The 19,991-nt window shown below is 56.9% G+C and overlaps 5 protein-coding genes across 5 annotated transcripts; all 5 read right to left on the bottom strand.

Moving 5' to 3' along the window:
• Positions 1–1,401: 1,401 nt before the first annotated feature.
• LMXM_27_0340 (putative MP44) lies at positions 1,402–2,523 on the bottom strand (the record flags this gene model as incomplete). Its single annotated transcript, XM_003876559.1, has 1 exon — positions 1,402–2,523. The coding sequence occupies one exon, from the start codon at positions 2,521–2,523 to the stop codon at positions 1,402–1,404; it is 1,122 nt and encodes a 373-aa protein (XP_003876608.1).
• Positions 2,524–3,516: 993 nt separating this feature from the next.
• LMXM_27_0330 (conserved hypothetical protein) lies at positions 3,517–5,727 on the bottom strand (the record flags this gene model as incomplete). Its single annotated transcript, XM_003876558.1, has 1 exon — positions 3,517–5,727. One exon carries the CDS (start codon positions 5,725–5,727, stop codon positions 3,517–3,519), a length of 2,211 nt encoding a protein of 736 aa, XP_003876607.1.
• An 870-nt stretch (positions 5,728–6,597) lies between these two features.
• Positions 6,598–8,082, bottom strand: LMXM_27_0320 (conserved hypothetical protein; the record flags this gene model as incomplete). The annotated part of the gene is made up of 1 exon (XM_003876557.1): positions 6,598–8,082. One exon carries the CDS (start codon positions 8,080–8,082, stop codon positions 6,598–6,600), a length of 1,485 nt encoding a protein of 494 aa, XP_003876606.1.
• A 1,511-nt stretch (positions 8,083–9,593) lies between these two features.
• Positions 9,594–13,280, bottom strand: LMXM_27_0310 (conserved hypothetical protein; the record flags this gene model as incomplete). The annotated part of the gene is made up of 1 exon (XM_003876556.1): positions 9,594–13,280. The coding sequence occupies one exon, from the start codon at positions 13,278–13,280 to the stop codon at positions 9,594–9,596; it is 3,687 nt and encodes a 1,228-aa protein (XP_003876605.1).
• Positions 13,281–15,263: 1,983 nt separating this feature from the next.
• LMXM_27_0300 (putative methylmalonyl-coenzyme a mutase) lies at positions 15,264–17,435 on the bottom strand (the record flags this gene model as incomplete). The annotated part of the gene is made up of 1 exon (XM_003876555.1): positions 15,264–17,435. The coding sequence occupies one exon, from the start codon at positions 17,433–17,435 to the stop codon at positions 15,264–15,266; it is 2,172 nt and encodes a 723-aa protein (XP_003876604.1).
• Between the last annotated feature and the right edge of the window lie 2,556 nt (positions 17,436–19,991).

Raw genomic sequence — 19,991 nt, 5'->3', positions numbered from 1 at the left:
CTCCGGTGTGAGGCGAGCCGTGATGGCACTGGCTCTGCTTGCGGTGAATCCCGTCGCTGAGCGTACGCATGTAGCGCTCGGGGAGGGGGGTCAACGCCCCCCCCCCTCCCCGGGGCGTGGCGGAGGAGGTGGAGGGCGATCCCCCCTCCCGCGTCAGATGAAGGGTTTTGATATGCAAGGGCCGTCCCTCCTTGGACTCCCGATGGGCCCAGGGAGGATGGGGTACGGCCTGCCACCTGTGCAGTCGTCAGGTGATCTATGCAAACATGTGAGAGAGGTTATGCCGGTGGTGCTGCATCAGACCGTGCACGGGGACTGTTGTTTGGGTCCGATCAGGCGAACTCGACTCGAGTCGGGGCCTCGTCTAGACGAGGAACACCATCGCTGAAGAGCGAATACTGGTGCCGCTCGCTGAGGAAGGTGCGTGTGTGGGAGGAGCAGAGGGTAGAGAAGGTGTGAGGGGTGCAGTAGTAGGGCTCAGAAAAAGTTCTCTGTCCCTCCTTGGGACGGCGGGCAGCTGCGGGTGGACTGGCCTGGGGAAGGCAGAGGAGGTCGCAAGGGCAGAGTGCGATTGCCGGGTGTCTGTATCTGCTGCCTAGGGCGAGACTTCGCCGCAGTCTATGTTCGAGTGGGATGAATGTTTGCCCATGCGCGTGCGTAGTTGATGCCGCTTCCAGGAGCGTCGCACGACAGTCCGCGGAAATCACAGAGGGGGAGTATTGGAGCAAGGAGAAGTTGAGTGTGTGTGTATGTATAGGCCCGTGGGTGAAACTTCCGATGATAAGAGGTAATACCCTGAAGCTGCGAGGTAGGACAGGTATGAGAGAGGGGCTCTGTGCTTGGCAAACATGGAAAGTCCGAAAGGGAAGGAACGGAGGCGAGAGATGAACCCAGGGAAGGAGTGTGCAAGAGAAAGTGAGGAGATGAGAACGTACACTGAAACAGGACGCCGCCTTTTGGAGGGGCAGGAGTGCAAGCGCAGTCCAGCCGAGCCGCCAGTTCAGACGTCAAAAGGATGCCCACCCACTCACTCATCGCACAGTATGCATGCTGAAGCAGTGCAGCCGTGTCGAGGTGCCACAGTACGTTGCCAGTGGCCCACCACCACGCCAAGTCACTGACGGCGCATCCTCAGCTCACTCAAACGCGTGCACACCGCACAGGCGGGGGCGAGGGCAGAGAGCAGCAAGAAGAAGCACAAACTGCACATATTCATGTGCTTCATTTTTTTTTCACTTTAGTGTCGTGTAGAAACAGGACGGCGCATACACGCGTACGCAGAGGTAGAGACAGCACGCCCTAAAAGACGCGGCGGAGGCTCCTTTGCGTGTGTGTGTGGGTGGGTGTGTGTGTGTGGGTGGGACCAAAAGGGCACCACTGCCACTCGCCCAACGAGACATGTCACCACTGCTCCGCCATCTTGGCAAGCTCCATCGCACGTGCGGCGCGGTCCGCATTGTCACCGACGGTACACACGGACGAAGCGGGAAGACTGCTACGCTCTTGTCCAAGCGGCAGTGGTGCAACGCGATTATCTGAGCTGAGTATCTGATACCGCGGACCGTCAAATATGTGGTAGTTGCAGGAGGGTTGCATGAAGGACTTGACGCAGCTGTGGTCCGGTTCGCGGGTAAGCGCGTGTTGTCGGCGATGAGCCTCCTCGTGCTTTTTCTGTCGCGACGTGACACAGTCTTCCTTGGCGGTGCAACGGGGCTCAACAGGGACAGCATTGAGAGAGAGGGCACCGACAGTGCGCGGGGTAAGGCGCAGTTGTGACGGCAACGACATCGGCTCGTTCACCCACACGCGCTTGATGTCCGCCACGATTGGCTCGACGACGTTGTAGATGAGCTCCGCTGGCAAGTTTTCGAGCAGATGGGTGGACAGCACGTGCAAGATGAGCACGTCGGATGGAGGGAAGAGCGCGTTGTTGTGCGTCAAGTCGGTGGGCTTCGTGCGAGCTGTAAACCAGTACATCTCGGCTATAATAGCGCATAGCATATGGCTTTTCTGCATTCGAGTAAGCGGCGTGCCGCTGCGTCGGTTTGATGGTTTGACACCGACAATGTTCTGCATCTCATACCGGTCAAAAGCGGCCGCCAGTGCTTCCTCACCGACCATGTGAGGCAAACTCTGCACGTACGCCGTATACGGCATGGCAGGAAAGAGCTTCAGCAACCGGGTGCGCACCTCGGTCAACAGCACAGACTCTCCAAGGATGGCGAGACGATGAAACTCCGTCGTCGTATTCCACGTGTGCGTGCCCTCCGAATAAAAGAGGAGGCCGTGCAACAGCACGTTGTATCGGCGCAAGAACTGCAGTGCGAGCCGTTGGCGGGTGATGCGGCGTGACGTCTTCGAGAAATGAAACTCCTCCACGAGGCGCGAGCGATTCGTCAGCTCATCATACAAGTGCTTTGTCGGTAGGGGCTGTGTCGGACTGCACAGACGTTCAATGAGCAGACCTCTGAGGGTTTTGCGCAGGTTGGTGTCCAGTGAAACAGTTGTCTGCGATGGTGTCATTCTCGCGGCCTGACGTGCGAAGGACGAGCTTTCTGTGCGCGGTGTGACCGGATTTCGCGATGAGGCAGCACGAGCAGAGGAAGAAATCACCACGCCTCTGCAGATCGAATGCGCTAAGTCAAACGGCCCTGCAGAAAACCGTCGCAGAGAGCGACATGTCCGCTTCATGGCGTACCCGGGGGGAGCCACGGTGCAGACTGAGCCGGTACTGCCTCGTATTATCTCCCTCTTCGCTATGGATATCGCGCTGCGACGGCACACGCCCCTTCCACCAGCACCCGCCTCTATCCGTGCCTATAAGTGTGTCTGTGGGTGAGTGCAGACGTTGTCAACCTGGTGTGCATGGTAGCGCGCACATGACAGGAGTAGAGCCACGGCACCATCCATGACGAAATTTGGGGCAAAGAAAAGGCGCAGAGGAACACGAGCAAGCAAACTGAAAAAAAAAAAACATTCGTGCGGGTGAGGCAAACCCACGAAATCAAAACAGTTGTCGCACCGCCGACCGCAACAGCGAGCGGAAGCAGAAGCGGTAGCCCACAACTCGCTCATGTGGTGCTAGCACAAAAAAGGGGGGCACAGTTGCCCCAGTGCAGCGCCGACGTTACAGGAAAAGGGCACCCCCTTCCTGACAGGTGCGACCCAAAGAAGGAAGGAGTGGTCACAGCAGCGCCCACCCGTGATAAACGGGCCGAAGTTGTATGATGCGATGCACACCCCCATTCGCATGTATTAGGCGCGTCGTCTGATCGCGTATTTTTTCGGAGTCGCACCAGTGCGGTTTGAATCGTCTGTGTAATGTGTAAGCAAGAGCAACGCGCGTTAAACACATGACAACAAAGAAAAAGCGTAGGCGACACAATATCGTACATCGAAGACACGCACACACAAGAGTACGCCGCATCGGTGTCACGGAGGAAGCAGCGGTGGTCGGCACCCGTATGTGCGAGAGTGGAATAAGAAACCGTATTCAGTGTCTGCGGAGAACGAAGTTTAGATATCCACCAGCTCCTCGGGGCTACGGCGATAAAGCAGCACAGAGGTGCGAAAACGGTTTAGCATCGCGTCCAGTGGGACTGTGCTGCCTTCGGTGGCAGAAATATCGATGACAGGTCGCTGACTTGCGAGGGAAACGTACGTGTAGACCTCCTTGCCCAGAGCCGCGTCAAGCCGTTGCAGGACGCGCGTTGCCGTGGCGAGGGAAGCACTGTTTCGTTTCTCGTCGCTTTCATCGCGGATGCCCTCGACCACGCGCAGCGTAAAGGCCTCCACTTCCTGCAGCCACTGCTGCTTGAACAGCGTCACAAAGTAGGAGTCCTCGGAGAGCAGATGACCCAGTTTAACCTCCCCCGCCTCATTTCTAGTGCGAAAAACGGTGAAACGCAGATGGAGCATGTTGGCCAACGACTTCTCCGGGCAAACCGCGCGCACCTCAACAAAGAAGGCGTCGAACGCCATCATGTTGTGAAGAGTAGCAGTGGATGTCGTGGTGGAGAGGCGCAGCTGCGCGATGCGGCGCCGGCACATGCGCACGAGCTCCTCCGGAAGAAAGCCCCTCAGAATGGCGAGCAGAGCGCGGCAGTCGGGATGATGAATGTTGTGCTGGCACGTGTCCAGTAGGTTGACACCAAGTGCTTTCGCCTCCGTGAGGTTGCCTGCCTGCGTTCGCAGCCACTCGAGAAAAAACTGCGGCAGCCGTGATGAGTCCGGAGCTTGTGCCCGCGCTGTCCACATCGACTCCATCAGCTGGAGGGCCACCTGTAAGGAGAGGTGACGGTGCTTGACAGGCAGCGTAGCAGAGAGGAAGCCCATGGCTTCCGAAGGGTTGCGGCCCGGCGGGACAATGACATCCGTTGGCTCCACCTCGGCCTCCCCAACACCCTCTCGCTGCAGCCACTCCCTTACAACAGGAAGCACGGCATCCACGGAGTTTCTCGCCGCCGGAAAGTCTCTCACGACGGTGTCGCAGCTCGCCGGATTCGACAGAAACTTAGGGTGCAACGCGACATGGCCCATGGAGAACGCCCCTGTGGGCGCAGCCGTATCCTTCTTCGGGACCATGGCTAGTTGCATCTCCAGTGCATCGATGTGCGCAAGAATACGAGTGACAAAATGCTTTGAATAAGTTCCAGCCGTCGCGTCGCCGCCTTCACAAGGAATCCGATCGGCGTACGGCGACGCTTCGCGCAGGGCAACCACTGCCGCAGCAGTGGCGGGCAAGTGTCCGAGGCCCTCGATCTGCGCGTACGTCTGCCGTCTCAGCGCTTCCTCAAGCTCCGACACTTTCTCCTTCAGCACGGTGATGCGCGCCTCCTGCAGCTGACTCTCCTTCTCCATCTTGCGCGTCGCTTCACGCGCCGCAGCTGTGCGGGTGCTCTCCTCAATCATCGCATGTGACAGCAGCTTCACTTGCTGCTGCGCCTCCATGTGCGTTTTTCGTTTCTGCTCCATCTCCAAGGTCAGTAAGGAGTTCGCGTGCTCGGCTGCTGTGACCTGATCGCGCATGGCATGCACGAGCTCCTGCGCGGCGCTGAGCTGCGCCTTTTGGTTGCTAATAGTCGCATTCATAGACTCCTTCAACTGAATGATCTCCATGGCGTGCAGCTCCCGATCCGTTTGGCTCTCCAGGTACTCCACCTGCATCTGCTTCACCTTCTCAGACATCTCGTTCAGCACCGCGTCGTACTCATCGCGAATAATGGAGAGAATGCCCTTGTACTCGGAGAAGTGGTTCACAAACGTGCTAAATACCTCCCGGAAGATGTGCAGGCAATCCGCTCGAGAGCACAGCGGGTGTTCGTGTAGGTACTGCTGATGCTCGCGGCGGATGAACGCCTCCAGTTGCAACGCAAACGGTGCCTTCGAATTGAGTGCCGCCTGGCGACGACGCTGACGCGACGACGTCACAGCAGGCCACATCTGCACTGGACCGATGACAGCATCGTTCGACACCAACTGGCGGGCGAGAGGAGCGGAAAGCTGCACAAAAGGAAGCGATGTCTTCTGCGGCTGTGCTGGTAAGTGCGGAGCCGCTACTGTCGCGAGGGCACGGTCGAGAGGGGCGAGATGATACGCCCCGCGATCCAGCGACGGCGCGGATGGAGCTTGATGCCGGTGACGCCCTCGCGACACAGCGGTACCAGCTTTCGCAGGCCTTCCTACACGCTGCACAGAAGGGCGAGGCGGCTCGCTGGGATCGAGCATTCCTACAGCTTCGGTGACCGCTTTCCTTTTGCGCAGCCTTGAACAATGCGTGGGCGTCTCCTCGCGGCGCCGTAGCGCAGGGAGTTCCGACGCTGCTTGGCCAGGAAGCGCCCGGTATAGAGCGTCTTGCAACTGAGCCCCCTCTGATTTGGTGATTCAACAGCAACATTCATGGGTATGGTGAGGGCGCACGGTGGAGAAGGGTTGAGTGCGAAACGCACGCGATGCAGCATCGTGAGCACCACAAGGAGGGCAGAGGAGGTGCGTGAGACGGAGGACGAGGTGCACGTAAGTAAAACGATGTGAACGAGGTCCCTGCGTTCGCACTTGTCATCGGGTTGGTCCACCACTCGTTGCGTGCTACAGAGAAACAATCCCTAGTAGACACCAACCGCAGAGCGATGCCAGACACCCTACCGTGACGAGCACGGAGGCCAATCGCATTCACTGACTGGTGCACGGGTGCAAGCACGACAGAAGTGGGAGCACAAGCCTACACGAGCATGCGCATGCTCACACGAGGCTCCGCGTGATACGAGCACGTGCACAGTGTACTGGCGCGAAAGCAATCGAAGAATCCTCCTTCTGTAAAGACATGGCGCACACGTACTCACCGAAGATCATGAGGAGACATCAAGCAGTACTCCTCTGAGCCCTTCCCTGCTACCCCCCCCACATGCTTTGCGGCCTTCAGGCCCCTCGCAGCGATGCAGCGGCCCAAGAGCGAAGTGATCGAGGGGGATGAAGAGGCGAGAGGAGGGGTGGGAAGAGGGGGGGTTCTGAGAGAAAAAGAAGTCGCTCGCCACCTTTCCGTTTTTTTTTGGCGAAGGGACACGTGAGCGACACAGATCTGTTGTGGATGTATGCTGCTCAAAATACCGCTGGGCAGAACTTCCTACGCTTGTTCTTGATGTAGTTTTTGGAGATGCGGCGTGTGCCAAACGCCATGCGCCTCGGCGTGCGTCCATTTCGGGGATGGCCTCCGCGCGCTGTAGCAGCGGGGCTTCGCCATGTTTTGAACTCGGGCGGCACGAAGCGCTCCGTCTCTGCGTTGTCGACTGAGATCGGCTTCACTTTCACGTCGTACATTCTCTGGAACAGCGCCCCAACTGGTCGACGACTTGTCTGCGACGCAGCTACCGTGTGACGATGGGCAACGTGAATAGTTCGAACGGCGTCCCACAGGTCGGGAGAAAGGGTGGGTTCGGCGGTGTCGCGCTCAAACAAACGGCGGAGCAGTAGAAGCTCCTGGGGGTGCCGCCGCAGGTACCCGTGGATGCCGCGTGCCTGCAGTATCTTGCCGCTGAGATGCAGCGTGAGATGTCGGCGCGCATCGCGCACCGCGGCCGATTCCTCGTACGTCAACGGGTCCACCACTCGTTCCTCGATGAGCGTAGCGTAAGTAAGGGCCTTAATGAAAAAGCCCGCGGAGGACTGGGTGCAATATCGACTGGCAAGGGCGGTTAAGCTGTCCAGTGTGCCGGCGTGCAGCACACCGACCACGGAGAGGGCCTCCAGCACATCCAAGAACCACTGTGCCTCGTGGGTGTCCCGCGCAGCCGAAGAGGTGAACAGCGCCTCTGTCGCAATCGGTGCAGGTAAAGCGTCCTCCACATCGAATGGGCCGGGTACTGCTCTCGCAAAGGCGTCGCACAGGCGTCGTAGTTGCAGCTCCACTTCACCGCACAGCACATCAAGCAAATTCGGTTGGTGTCGCAGAGTCTCCTCGTCGGGTACGTCTGCTGTCTCGTAAAACTCCTTTGTCGTCATCCGCTCCGTTACCTCGCTGCTGTGATGCGCTACCTCCGCGACGCTGAAGAACATGTGGTTCACGGCGCGCAAGCCGCGGTACGCGCTCCGAAGCCCATCTAAACTCGCGTAGGGGATTAACTCTACGCAGCGGCCAAGCGCCACTGCCATCATCTGCGGGTCGTTGAGAAACCGCTGCTCAGCCATTACTTGGAAGGCGCTACTCGTGTACGCAGAGAGCTCAGACAGCGAATAGCACTGCCTCGCCTTGGGAGACTCTACGGAAACGTCATCGTCAGTGGGTGAGGGGGCTTTGAAAACAGTCCACAGGCACTTCAGCATGACATCCTCGTACCGAATCGAGCGTGCAGCGAGGGTTCGAAGTAGTTGAACCTGCTGATGCAGTGCAAGCTCTCCCCTACCGATCGAAGGAAGAAGAGCTGCTGTTAAGCTTGCCACATCCTCCGGTGAGGTCATTGGGTTGAGACACTTCTGGTAGAGCCTGACAGACGAGCTAACGCTCGCCTCCAGCACAGCGGGCGGAGGCGCAGCGCCAGCCATTGCACCGCTGCTGCACGCGTACATCAAACGAATACAGCGCCGCATCAACTTTGCTCAAAGCGCCCACCGCGTGCTCGCACCAGGGAACTGTGCTGAGAAGGAGTCAAGCACTGCTTTTTTTTGCAGTGCGAGTCAAGCCGACATGGTTATCAGCGGCAGTCACGTGTGAGGAAGTCAGAAAAAACAAGAGGAAGAGGTTCGGAAGGAAGAGCGCGGCGCGATCATGAGAGCCGACCCTGTTTGCATGCGGTTAGTGGTCTAACAGGTCCGCTACCTCTTCGCCAGTGCTTGAAGTGCAGGCGGCATCCCAGTTGGCATATCAGGCACACCAAGGAGCCTAGTAACGCTCCAAGAGCACGACACGCACTCCAAGTACAAATTACCAATGGCTTCTCTCCACTGGCAGTCTCCAGTAAAAATTCGAAGAATGTCCCTCAACGTCTAGGCGAGGGAGCGCCTGCACATCGGCCCTTGTTGCAGGGCCGCTGGTCAGGAGAAAAACGACATGACGCGACTCCGTTGCATTCGTCTCCTTTGAAACAGCACATAGAACAGAGCGCCAGAAAGCGGGCGGAAGTGAGAGGATGGCAGCGGAGCAGACCACCACGACGCGCATCACACACACAAGAAACGCGTTGGAGGTAACAGGGAACACAAGAAGAGAAACTCAGAACGAGTCAGCAGAAATTTTTTTCCTCCAATGCGTCCATCTCCCGCCACGTTGAACGGCGCCAAACTCCACGCTACCCCCGGCCCTGTCACAGGCACATCGCACGGTGCCAAGCAGCCCTACACACGCCCTGCAGCAATGCGCCGACTCCGTCATCCGAGCACGGCCCCTGCCCCACACTTCGCAGGTCGCCCCACACCCACCCCCATCACGCCGGCAGCCGCCTAGTGTGCATCCCCGTAGGGGTGGCACACAGGCCCCCACACCACACACACACAAGCAAGGACAGTCAGGCCCGGGTGCAATGCGTTCCAGGCACGCCGACACTCTGCCTACCACATGGACGGCACAAGCGTGTTCGCTCTCGCGGGTCACCCCCGACGCCAGCGCCACCCCCAGGACCCCAGCGCCGACACACCAGTGGACATGTATCACACTCATCTCCCCACGTCGTAGGCACTCGAGCCTTGTCACCATGAGAAGTGGGGTTCCGGCACTGGCAGGCGGGGGGATGGGAGGGGGAGGGGCTGCCTGTACGTCCCCGCATACGGTGTGGGGTGTACTGGGCGCTGACGTAGGACTCACTGAAGTGCTTTCCAGTCATCAGCGAGAAGTAACACAGACCTACAATAAAAACACTGCGTCGAACAGAAAGCCTTCGAGAAAGAGGCCGAGGAGAGATGCCCCACAAGCAAAACGTTCCCTCACGACAGTGCAGATGTACGACCGACACCGTCATTGTCCTTGCCACGCCCAGAGGCACGAAGGCACGCCCGCGCGCAGGTGCATACACGCATACAAGCTCACAGCTCTAGGGGGACTAGTGTCAAGGTTCTGGATGGATGGAGTGCCTCACCTCGCGCTGAAGGACGAGAAGGTATCCACGTCACAGTTTGAGGCTCTGCGTCAGCAGTGCAGACTTTCGGGCCACCTCAGCCACTTCCTGGAAGCCCGTGTGATACGCAAAGCTGGGGTGACTGCTCAGCCTCATGACACACCTGATGGCATACAAGAGCGTCGTCTTCTGTGCGTCTGTTGGTGAGGTGCCACACTTGATATCATGTGAAAGCTTGGAGGCCAAGGAGTCCAGCTGAGACGAGGTAAAGACGAATTGTGGTTTTCTCTCCACAAACCGCACAATCAGATCCTTCGCGGTATTGTTGATTGAAGATTCGCGGTCGCCGCTGCCATGAGAGCTGCAAGCCACAATGAGCGTGCTGATCACAGCCGCCTCTGCTTCACAGTATTCCACCAGATCCACCTTGTGCTGGCGAGCGGCCCGGAAAACGGCAGAGAGCGACTCAAACGCCAGCTTGCGGCACTCCAGTCCCTTGTCCACGCGATGGGTGTACCCGCTCAGATCAAACGTGCCCTGCAGCTTGGCGTCCTCGCGGAGCTCTGTCAGCAAATTCGGGAAAATAGTCGTGCGTGTCTCCTCGCAGAGGAGCCAATGTGGACGGTGCTGAAGCACCGTGGTCAGAAGTCGCAACGCCATGGAGCGCAGTGGCAGCGACGGCGCCGTACTCTCCTTGGGGTCGGTGGGCCGGTGCAGCTGGAAAAGTGCCCGCAAAACAATGGGGCGGTAAATCCCAATGCTTGCAGATCGTTCCGCCAGCGTGCTCAGGAAGTAGCGCAGGGCCACCATGCACGTCACTCGCGTATCCAGCGACGCCTCCGTCTCGAGCAAGGTGTCAGCGATCATCACACCCCGCTCTGCGTCAAGCATGAACATGCTGAGAGTCCCGGCACATGCCCCGTACAGCTCCACCAGGTCCGCGCTGGCGGATGACTGAAGGAAGAGGGACAACAAGGGTTTGCTCACCGCGGCGTCGTGAAATGCGGTATGGTACCGCGAAAGGGCCAATGTGGCAGCTTCTTTGATGGACTTCACATAGTAGTACCGGCCAGCGGTGCCACCGTCCACGGCCCTCTCACCGCACGGCATCAAGATAGTCTCGACATTGCCGGGGTGCAGCATGCACAAGGAAAGCGACCGCTCGCCGCAAGACCGCACCAGCTCGCTTTCCTTGCTCTGCACACTGTCAAGAACCAGCGCAGACCAGTCGGTACTCAGCCCGCTTGCCTGTCCAGCCTCGCCAACGCAGAGAAGGAGGTGTGCCTTTTCCAGAAGTTGGGGAGAAAGAGTGTCCAAAAAGGCGCTCACGGCGGACGGGGAGCCGGCACCCACGCAGCGCACCACCGTGCAGATGCACGGGATGTGTGACTGGTTCGACACCAAAAACTGCCGCACGCCGTCCTCGATAGATAATCGTGACGAGCATTCGTGCTCATACACGGTGGCCACAAGCGCCGTGAGGCTGTCTAGTGCTGGGTTCATCAGGCTCCGGCTCCACAGCACTGCATCAGCCAGTCGAGCAACGTGTTCCCACACTCCAGCAAAGTAGGTCTCGTAAAACGCGACACCCTGCTCTGCTTGGTGCCGGAAAAGCTGTGCCAGAAGAAGCGACAGCGCGCACATCTCGGCTAGTTCACACGACGACAGTGACAGGGGGTGGCCCGGTGCAAACAAGGTCGTCAAGTGCTGCAGAAACGACGCCGTCAACGGTGGCGTGTTGGGAGCTGAAAGGCGGCGCAGCAGCACCTCGACTGAGGCCGCCCGCACACTTGCTGACCCTAGTTCGACCAATGTAGCCACTTTCTCCAGCACAGACGTCGGAACAGATGCTGATGATGCACTGCTGCCTGCCATGATGCTCAATGCACGGAGAACAGGCAGTTTCACTTCGTCGTAGTCCAGCGCGCGCCACAGGGCGGTTGCCGGCTGCTCCAGAGCCAAAAGACCATGGGCTGCAGCCCAGTTTGCCAGGCACTCCGCTGCCGCCGCTCGGCATGCGGCAGAAAAGGTGCCGTTCTCAAGCAGAGCACCATAGTTGCTGCCCAGAACGGCCGGTACAGATACGTCGTGGGTGGCCCTGTACACCTGCGCGAGTGTGTCGCTGACCTTGGTGATGCAGGCCGCCGTGGCGCTGGAATTGCCTCCGCACAAGCACAACACCGGTAGCTCCTTGGCAAGGTTCACGGTCTCGCTGCTCAACAATGCTCCGTCTCCTCTTGCCCTGGCAATGCTCGCCACGATGCTCCGGCATCCCTCCACGGCGGCCGCACTGGCCGCAACTGCGGAGAAGTGGGCACGGACTTGATTCAGCAAGAGAGGCACTGTGCTTTCACAAAAAGTGACAGCGTCTGCGAAGGCGGCAAAGATGTCTTCGAGAGCCTTCATCAGGGATGCGGTAGCCTTTTCATCTTCGATACCGACGAGCTTGCAGAGTTCGTGACAGCGGCTCGTGACCAACACGACGCAATCCGCGTCATGCACATAGGACTGACGAGCCACCGTGCGCACCAGCCTCACGGCCTCCAGCTGCACTACCTGGACGCGGTCCTGGAGTGCGGTCGCCGCTATGTTCAGGGACTGCATGCCCAACTCCTTGTCGTTATGCTGCGCCACCAGCACCTGAAGGACGCGAACGGCCCACATCCGCAGCTTCCATGTCGAATCGGATATCCCATTATCGTACTCGTAGTACTCGTCGTAATCCTCGTCGTACCCGGCGCCTTGGGCGTAGGCATCCTCCTCTGCACCTGAGGCGTACGGATCAAAGGTGACCAAGTCCTTGACAGCGGCGAACGTGCCGCGCCACGACGGGGCTCCGCCACTTGCGTTCAGCTGCAAAAGAGAGTAGACAACTTCTAGCAGTGTCTCCGTGCTGTCCTCCCCCTCATCGTAGTGCTCTGCGGCATGAGCCAGACGCTCGCAAGCGGAGTCGATGATCTGCTGCACCACTGGCATCGGAGGCGACCGCAGCGTGCGCATTTCGACCTCGCAGAGCTGGAGGTAGGCGACGTACTGTTCGCTGGATGTCGCAGTCACGAGCAGATTCAGCGACTCCGCCACCACGCTCTCTTGCGTCGTCGGTGTTAAAAGCGTCAGCAAGGACTCAACCAGGGTCAGGCTTGCGTGTCGGATCGAATTGGTTTTCTGGAAATCCCTCACCGCCATCTTTACAAGGGCATCGCGCTCGCCTAATACGTCTTTGTAGGCGGGCACGAGTGCGTTCACCGCGGTGTAAAGAATCTCGCGCGCCGTGTCCTCCAAGTCGTCCACCTCAAGTTGCGCTGCGCAGCTGACGCAGAGATGCCGAGCCACATCGATTTGCTTTTGCCAGAAAGCAACACTTCTGCGAGCCTCGCTGGCAAACTCAGCACAGCACTTCTTGAAAGTCATCCCACTGAGGTACTGCAGGTTGGCGCCATCGCCGTCATCCGAAACGCACGTTTTCGTGACGGTCGATAACAGGTACTGGAGAATAATGTCCCTCTGACTGCACTTTACCACCATGTCTGGAAGCACGTTCGCGGCCTCGTTCTGAACCTCCTCACACCGCTCGTCGGGAGAAAGGCAGGAAAGCACTTTATCGACCACATCGTTGGTGATGCCGCTCTCGTCAGCGCTCTGCACGTGACGCCGAAGATCAAACAGGGCCATCAGTCGCAGGTCCTTATCGACATGTTTGATGTCCCTCAAGAAACTACATGCTGAAAACGGTGCCATGGAATTGATATGAGGCAAAGAGAAAAGTGTAGGCGAATAATTGACGGAAGGGACTGCGTGCGAATCGCCCCACGCTACCTGCTGCCGCCCTTACAGTCGCTATGATGTCAGGATGAAAACGGAGGGAGTCGGCCAAGGTTTATGACAACAGGAGGAAACAGTCACACGTGCCGTGACGTCATACATGCTAGCACTTTCTGCGTCTCTCCCGTTTGTTTTGTCAGCGTGTACTGCGTCGCTATACGTAAACTGCGGTCAAGAGCCAAAGATGAAAGTAAAGCGAGAATGCGAGGAGAAGTGCGAGTAGGGCCATGGCCTCTTCCTCCATGCCCAGGTGTAGTCTCCAAGCACTCGCAGGAGGCAGCCACGCAAGTACACAGTTTTCGTGCTCGCCAGCTTTACCTTCAGCGAGCCTTTCAAGGCTTCGCGTCCGCTACAGATGCGGGTCACGCCTCAATGCATCAAGCGCCTCAGTATACGCGTAGACTGCAATGCAAAGCCCTCTCAGCTTCGACTGTCCTTTTCTTCTCCCCTTTTTTGATCGTCGCTGTTTCGAAGAGACAACGGCGCTGTCACTGTGAACGTTTTGTTTCTCTCTCTCCAACACACTCCTTCTCTGTCATGGTGCACTGGGCTTCACTCCACTCAAGCCGTCACAGGTACATCGCACGGTGCCAAGCAGCCCTACACACACGCCCTGCAGCAATGCGCCGACTCCGTCATCCGAGCACGGCCCCTGCCCCACACTCCGCAGGTCGCCCCACACCCGCCCCCATCACGCCGGCAGCCGCCTAGTGTGCATCCCCGTAGGGGTGGCGCACAGGCCCCCACACCACACACACACACCAGCAAGGGCAGTCAGGCCCGGGTGCAATGCGTTCCAGGCACGCCGACACTCTGCCTACCACATGGACGGCACAAGCGTGTTCGCTGTCGCGGGTCACCCCCGACGCCAGCGCCACCCCCAGGACCCCAGCGCCGACACACCAGTGGCCATGCATCGCGCTCACCTCCCCACGTCGTAGGCACTCGAGCCTTGTCACCATGAGAAGTGGGGTTCCGGCACTGGCAGGGCAGGGGATGGGAAGGGGAGGGGCTGCCTGGGCTTCCCCACAGGGTGGGATACTGAGCGCCGATGCCGCAGCAAGGTGTCCTGCGCTATGAGGGATAACTGTCATCTGTACGAAAGCAAAAAGCAAGAAACCAAAGGAAAAAAATCGTTTGCTAGCACGCGCACGTGCAGATCTGAGTCACGTGCTCAAAACTGCTTTGATGGGCTAACGTCGTTTTCTTTTCTCGATCATTTCCTTCGTTTCACGAGGGAGCGCGGGGGGAGGGTAAAACAAATGCTGCATTGGTGGGCGGCCTTGTTACTGTTCGCGTGCCTGGTCACCGTGGTCAAGGGCGTAGAGGAGGAGCAGTAGAGCGAGCGGCGCCCGTTACTTGACGCACAAAAAAAAGTTTAGCACGCTCCGACGATACAGGAAAGCCTAGCTTCTTCTTTGCTTTTACTGTGCAAGTGGGCGGAGAGAGTGGGTCCCGTGCGCTGTGTCTTCTGCAAGCCTCCAGACAGGTGCACTTATTGTGGTCTTCACGGAGTTTTTCTCGCGTATGCTTTTGGAGCACAGTACGCGGGCGAGACTGCAGAAGGCGCCAGTGAGGCCTACGATGGTGACGTCACATACCAAACTTCTGAAAGGAAGCACGAGCTGGGTGGCGCCAGACCTTTTCACAAACGATAGAAGAGGCGCCTCGAGCAGGAAGAGAACAAAACAATCGTACGAGTCCGGGGTGAGAGGGAAAAAAAATGAGCTCAAAGAAAAACAAAAGACAAAGAAGAGGAAAGCAACACCGCGCATGAAGCACGCCGTGTAGACTTCACACAGCAAGCAGAAGGGGGGAAGGTCAGAGTGGAACCAAAAAAAAAACGTTTTGAGGTGAGACTGCGAATCGCAGTTCGTCACGTAAAAATAACGTGTACATTCATTTTTGACAAGCCTCAAGGACCTCGATCATCTGTTCAGCACACTTCGGTATGGGCGTACCGGGACCAAAGATGAGTTTTACCCCGGCGTCATAGAGACTCTGGTAGTCATCAGGTGGTATAACGCCGCCGGCAGTGACGATGATATCGTCGGCACCAAGCTTCTTCAGCTCCTGGATGAGCTGCGGAATCAGCGTTCGATGACCTGCAGCCAGTGAGCTAGCGCCGCAGATGTGCACATCGTTCTCGACAGCATGGCGGGCAACCTCCTCGGGAGTCTGGAAGAGCGGGCCAATATCTACATCATAGCCCATGTCGGCAAGACCAGTGGCTACCACTTTTGCGCCACGGTCGTGTCCGTCCTGACCTATTTTGGCCACCATAATACGCGGCCGACGGCCTTCCTTCGCAGCGAAGGCGTCGATGCGAGCTTTGACGGCCGAGATGTGATTCTGATCCTCCTTGCTACTCTCTCTCAGGTAGGAATTGTAGTAGACGCCTTGCACTACCTGGCTTTTTGGAACGTAACGGTCGTAGACCTCCTCCATAGCAGAAGTAATCTCGCCAAGCGTCGCACGTGCCCGCGCAGCCTCAATGGCAACCTCGAGAATATTGATCTTTGCGTCCTTACAAGCTTCCGTCACTTTCTTGAGCATTTCCTGTACCTTGGCGTTGTCGCGGGTAGCCTTCAGCTTCTCCAAGGCAGCAACCTGACCTGCACGTACCTTTTTGTCATCGATGCGAAGCGTCTCATGAACCTTATCGACTGGGTTGACGTACTTGTTAACACCAACAATGGTCTCTGCGCCAGAATCAATGGCCGCCTGCCGCCGCGCGGCGCTCTCCTCTATCATCAGCTTGGGGAAGCCTTCCTCGATGCATTTGGTCATGCCGCCCTTCGCCTCCACATCATCAATGATTGCGGACGCCCTCTTCATCATCTCCTGCGTCAGAGCCTCCATCATATACGAGCCACCCCATGGGTCAACAACGCTGCAAATCTGTGTTTCTTCCTGAATAATAATCTGCGTGTTACGCGCGATACGAGAACTCTGTACTGACGGAAGTGCCACTGCCTCATCGAAGGCATTTGTGTGCAGACTTTGCACACCGCCCATCACAGCAGCCATGGCCTCGATCGTCGTCCGAATGATGTTGTTTTCCATGTCCTGCTCGGTTAGCGACCAGCCGGACGTCTGTGAGTGCGTTCGCAGAAGCAGACATTTAGGATTCTTGGGATTGAACTTCTTCTTCACGTACGTTGCCCACAGCATCCTGGCAGCCCGAAGTTTCGCAATCTCGCAGTAAAAGTTCATGCCAATGCCAAAGAAGAAGGAGAAGCGCGGCGCCACATCGTCCACCGTCAAACCGCACTCTTCGGCGCAGCGGATGTATTCGAGACCGTCGGCGATGGTGAATGCTAGCTCCAAGGCATTGTGAGCACCTGCTTCTTGGATGTGATAGCCACTGATACTAATACTATTGAACTTCGGCTGACGCTTGCTCAGATAGGCCATAACATCACCAAGGATGCGCATTGAAGGAGTGGGAGGAAAAATGTACGTGTTGCGCACCATGAACTCCTTCAATATGTCGTTCTGAATGGTTCCGCGCAGCTTTTCTTGCGAGACACCGCTCTCCTCCGCCGCTACCGCGAAAAAGGCGAGAACAGGGATGACAGCGCCATTCATAGTCATGGAAACACTCACCTTGTCCAGCGGAATATCGTTGAAGAGTAGCTTCATGTCCTCAACTGAATCCACCGCAACACCAGCCATACCAACATCACCGGCCACGCGCGGATGATCAGAGTCGTAGCCGCGGTGCGTCGCCAGATCAAACGCGACAGAGAGACCTTGCTGTCCGTTCTTGAGGGCGGCCTTGTAGAAATTGTTGGACTCCTCAGCAGTGGAGAAGCCAGCGTACTGCCGAATAGTCCACGGTCGGCCAGTATACATCGTCGAGTGGACGCCACGGGTGTATGGGAAGAACCCAGGCAGCGCCTGGTGACTCTCGACATCATCGGCGAGGTAAAGCGGCTTGATGTCGAATCCGTTGATAGAATGAATGGTCAAGGTCGATGGGTCACGGTTCTTCAACTCCTTTTTCGCCGCAGCAATCCACTCAGGTGGGTATGCTGCGGAGAGCAAGACAGGAACCCGACGCATCATTTTTTTATGCACCTTCTCCGACGCTAGGGTAATAAGAAAATAACAGAATATGTAGGCTGCAGCTCCAGAGGTTCCCTTTCTTTTACTGGTTTTGTGTGCTTTAGATCAGCTCTACGACGTCGGAAGCTGTAATTTTTCATATTAAAAGACGAAAAAAAAAAAGAACGCAAAGAAAACGATGAGTAGATGCGAAGTTGCTTTACAACACTGTAGTACGGCAGTAGTACAGTTCACCAAAATGGAACCTGGGATAAAATAAACGGCCCCACTGCGTCGCAAACAGACATGCTGCCATGATAGAGAAGTGCATACATTTTTTGGGGGGGTTACAAAGATGATTCCTGAGTGACACGCTCGTGATGTAGTTACTTTAGCATTTTCTCCCCTCTACTGTGCGCACTCAACGGCGCATGGCTCAGAATAGTTTATCGGCGGGAGCATTCTTGCGTTCCAACTCCTATGCGATATGCGATTCATAAAAGCAGGAATAAAAAGGGGAAAAATGTACCCACTGCATGGGATGGAGAGAAAAGAACAGCATGACAACTCCCACACCGTCGAGAACGTGAAATAAGGCGACTACCCATCATTCCCAGACAGTTAAATAATAATAGTACACAGAGGGTGAGCTTACTGCTGTTTTTTCCAACGTATCATTCTACCAAGAACAAGTCAACAAATACACAAGAATGGTACACGAAGCGGAACAGAGGGTGGAAGGGCCGGGAGTGGTGTAATGTGAGCTTCCGAGGTGTCCTCAATGCTACCGTTTCACACTTATTAACTGTGTACCTTAGTACCCCAAGCTGAGGAAAGTGTAAAAGCAATCCAGAGAACACTGACGCAAACCTTTCTATTTGCACTCCAGAAAATGCAGAACGGATCACCAACGCAGGAGGATCGAAATAGCGCTCATCGAGCCAACTTTTCCCCACTACGGTGCTTTTTTTCTCTCCTATAGACAGAGAGACGCCGTCATTGAACCTTCTCCTCCGTTGGTTTTTGCAACCTGAGAACAAAGCCGCGCAGCGCAGAGGGCTGCAAAAAAGCAGTGACTGGACACGGGAGAAGGGAACTCATCAGCCAAGAATCCTTGTTCCTTTTAACCTAGAAGTCTCTTGATATAGAAAAAAATCTGCATTTAGCAAGCAGCAGATTCATCAAAAAGAACAAGACGAAGAAAAAAAGAAGTAAATACTTCGGCAACTACCATTTGCCACATCGTACAACGAACACACACCCCTGCCACTACCGCAGAAGCTATAACAAAGAATACAGAGGAAAAAGCACGCAAACATCAGCAAACACTTTCAACTCTCCTTCTAAAAAAAGAGAATGGTACAACAGTCAGTTCATCAGTAGTTGAAAACAGACACAGCTTGCTACTCCTCCATTTCGGTGACTTGGACGTATAGCACAGCGAATCCCTTCACGCCGCCATAGAACGCAAAAAGCGTTTCATAACACGGCACTTCCCTGTCATGGTGCACTGGGCTTCACTCCTCCCCGGCCCTGCCATGGGCACATCGCACGGTGCCAAGCAGACCTACACACACGCCCTGCAGCAATGCGTCGACCCCGTCATCCGAGCACGGCCCCTGCCCCACACTCCGCAGGTCGCCCCACACCCGCCCCCATCACGCCGGCAGCCGCCTAGTGTGCATCCCCGTAGGGGTGGCGCACAGGCCCCCACACCACACACACACACACCAGCAAGGGCAGTCAGGCCCGGGTGCAATGCGTTCCAGGCACGCCGACACTCTGCCTACCACATGGACGGCACAAGCGTGTTCGCTGTCGCGGGTCACCCCCGACGCCAGCGCCACCCCCAGGACCCCAGCGCCGACACACCAGTGGCCATGCATCGCGCTCACCTCCCCACGTCGTAGGCGCTCGAGCCTTGTCACCATGAGAAGTGGGGTTCCGGCACTGGCAGGCGGGGGGGGTGGGAGGGGGAGGGGCTGCCTGGGTTTCCCCAAAGGGCGGCGCACCTTGCCCTGTTGCCGCAGCGACGCGCACCACCACCCCGATGGTGCGATGGCGCGGGCAGGGGGGAAGGGTATGCAAGATGCGAAGAAGCCGCGTAGCTCTCTGCATTGCGTCTCACAAGGGAGAATAAAGGTGGCGGTTTGAAGGGGCCAGATAGTCCGCAGTTATAACTGAAACGAACGAGCATTTATTGGAATCTGGGGGCCTACAAAGCTGTCAGCCGAAAGGTGGGATTCAGTCGACACGGGGTGTGCTTATTAGTATAAGCGCTTTGGGGTGCAGGTGGCGAAACGCCAATACAGTAGCTAACAGATTACCATGGTCACAAGGATGCATACCACCAGGAGCTTTTGCAAGCGAACGCATGCGTCAAAAAAAAAGAAATCACTGAAGCGTGTGAGTTGGGGCTCAAGAGCGTCACCGTTTTCTGTCGTTTGCGATGATGCTCGATTCTACCACAGCCATATGCGTATCATTGGTTTTGGCACTAGGTCAATGTCAACTCAACACTCAATGGCAAGGATTGTGTCTTCTGAAGACGGTTGATGTACCTTTTTTTTCTGGTAT

This window comes from Leishmania mexicana, chromosome 27 (assembly GCF_000234665.1).
Source record: "Leishmania mexicana MHOM/GT/2001/U1103 complete genome, chromosome 27".
Classification (NCBI taxonomy): domain Eukaryota; phylum Euglenozoa; class Kinetoplastea; order Trypanosomatida; family Trypanosomatidae; genus Leishmania; species Leishmania mexicana.
The sequence above is the reverse complement of the archived record's forward strand: the minus strand, read 5'-3'. Positions and strand labels throughout refer to the sequence as shown.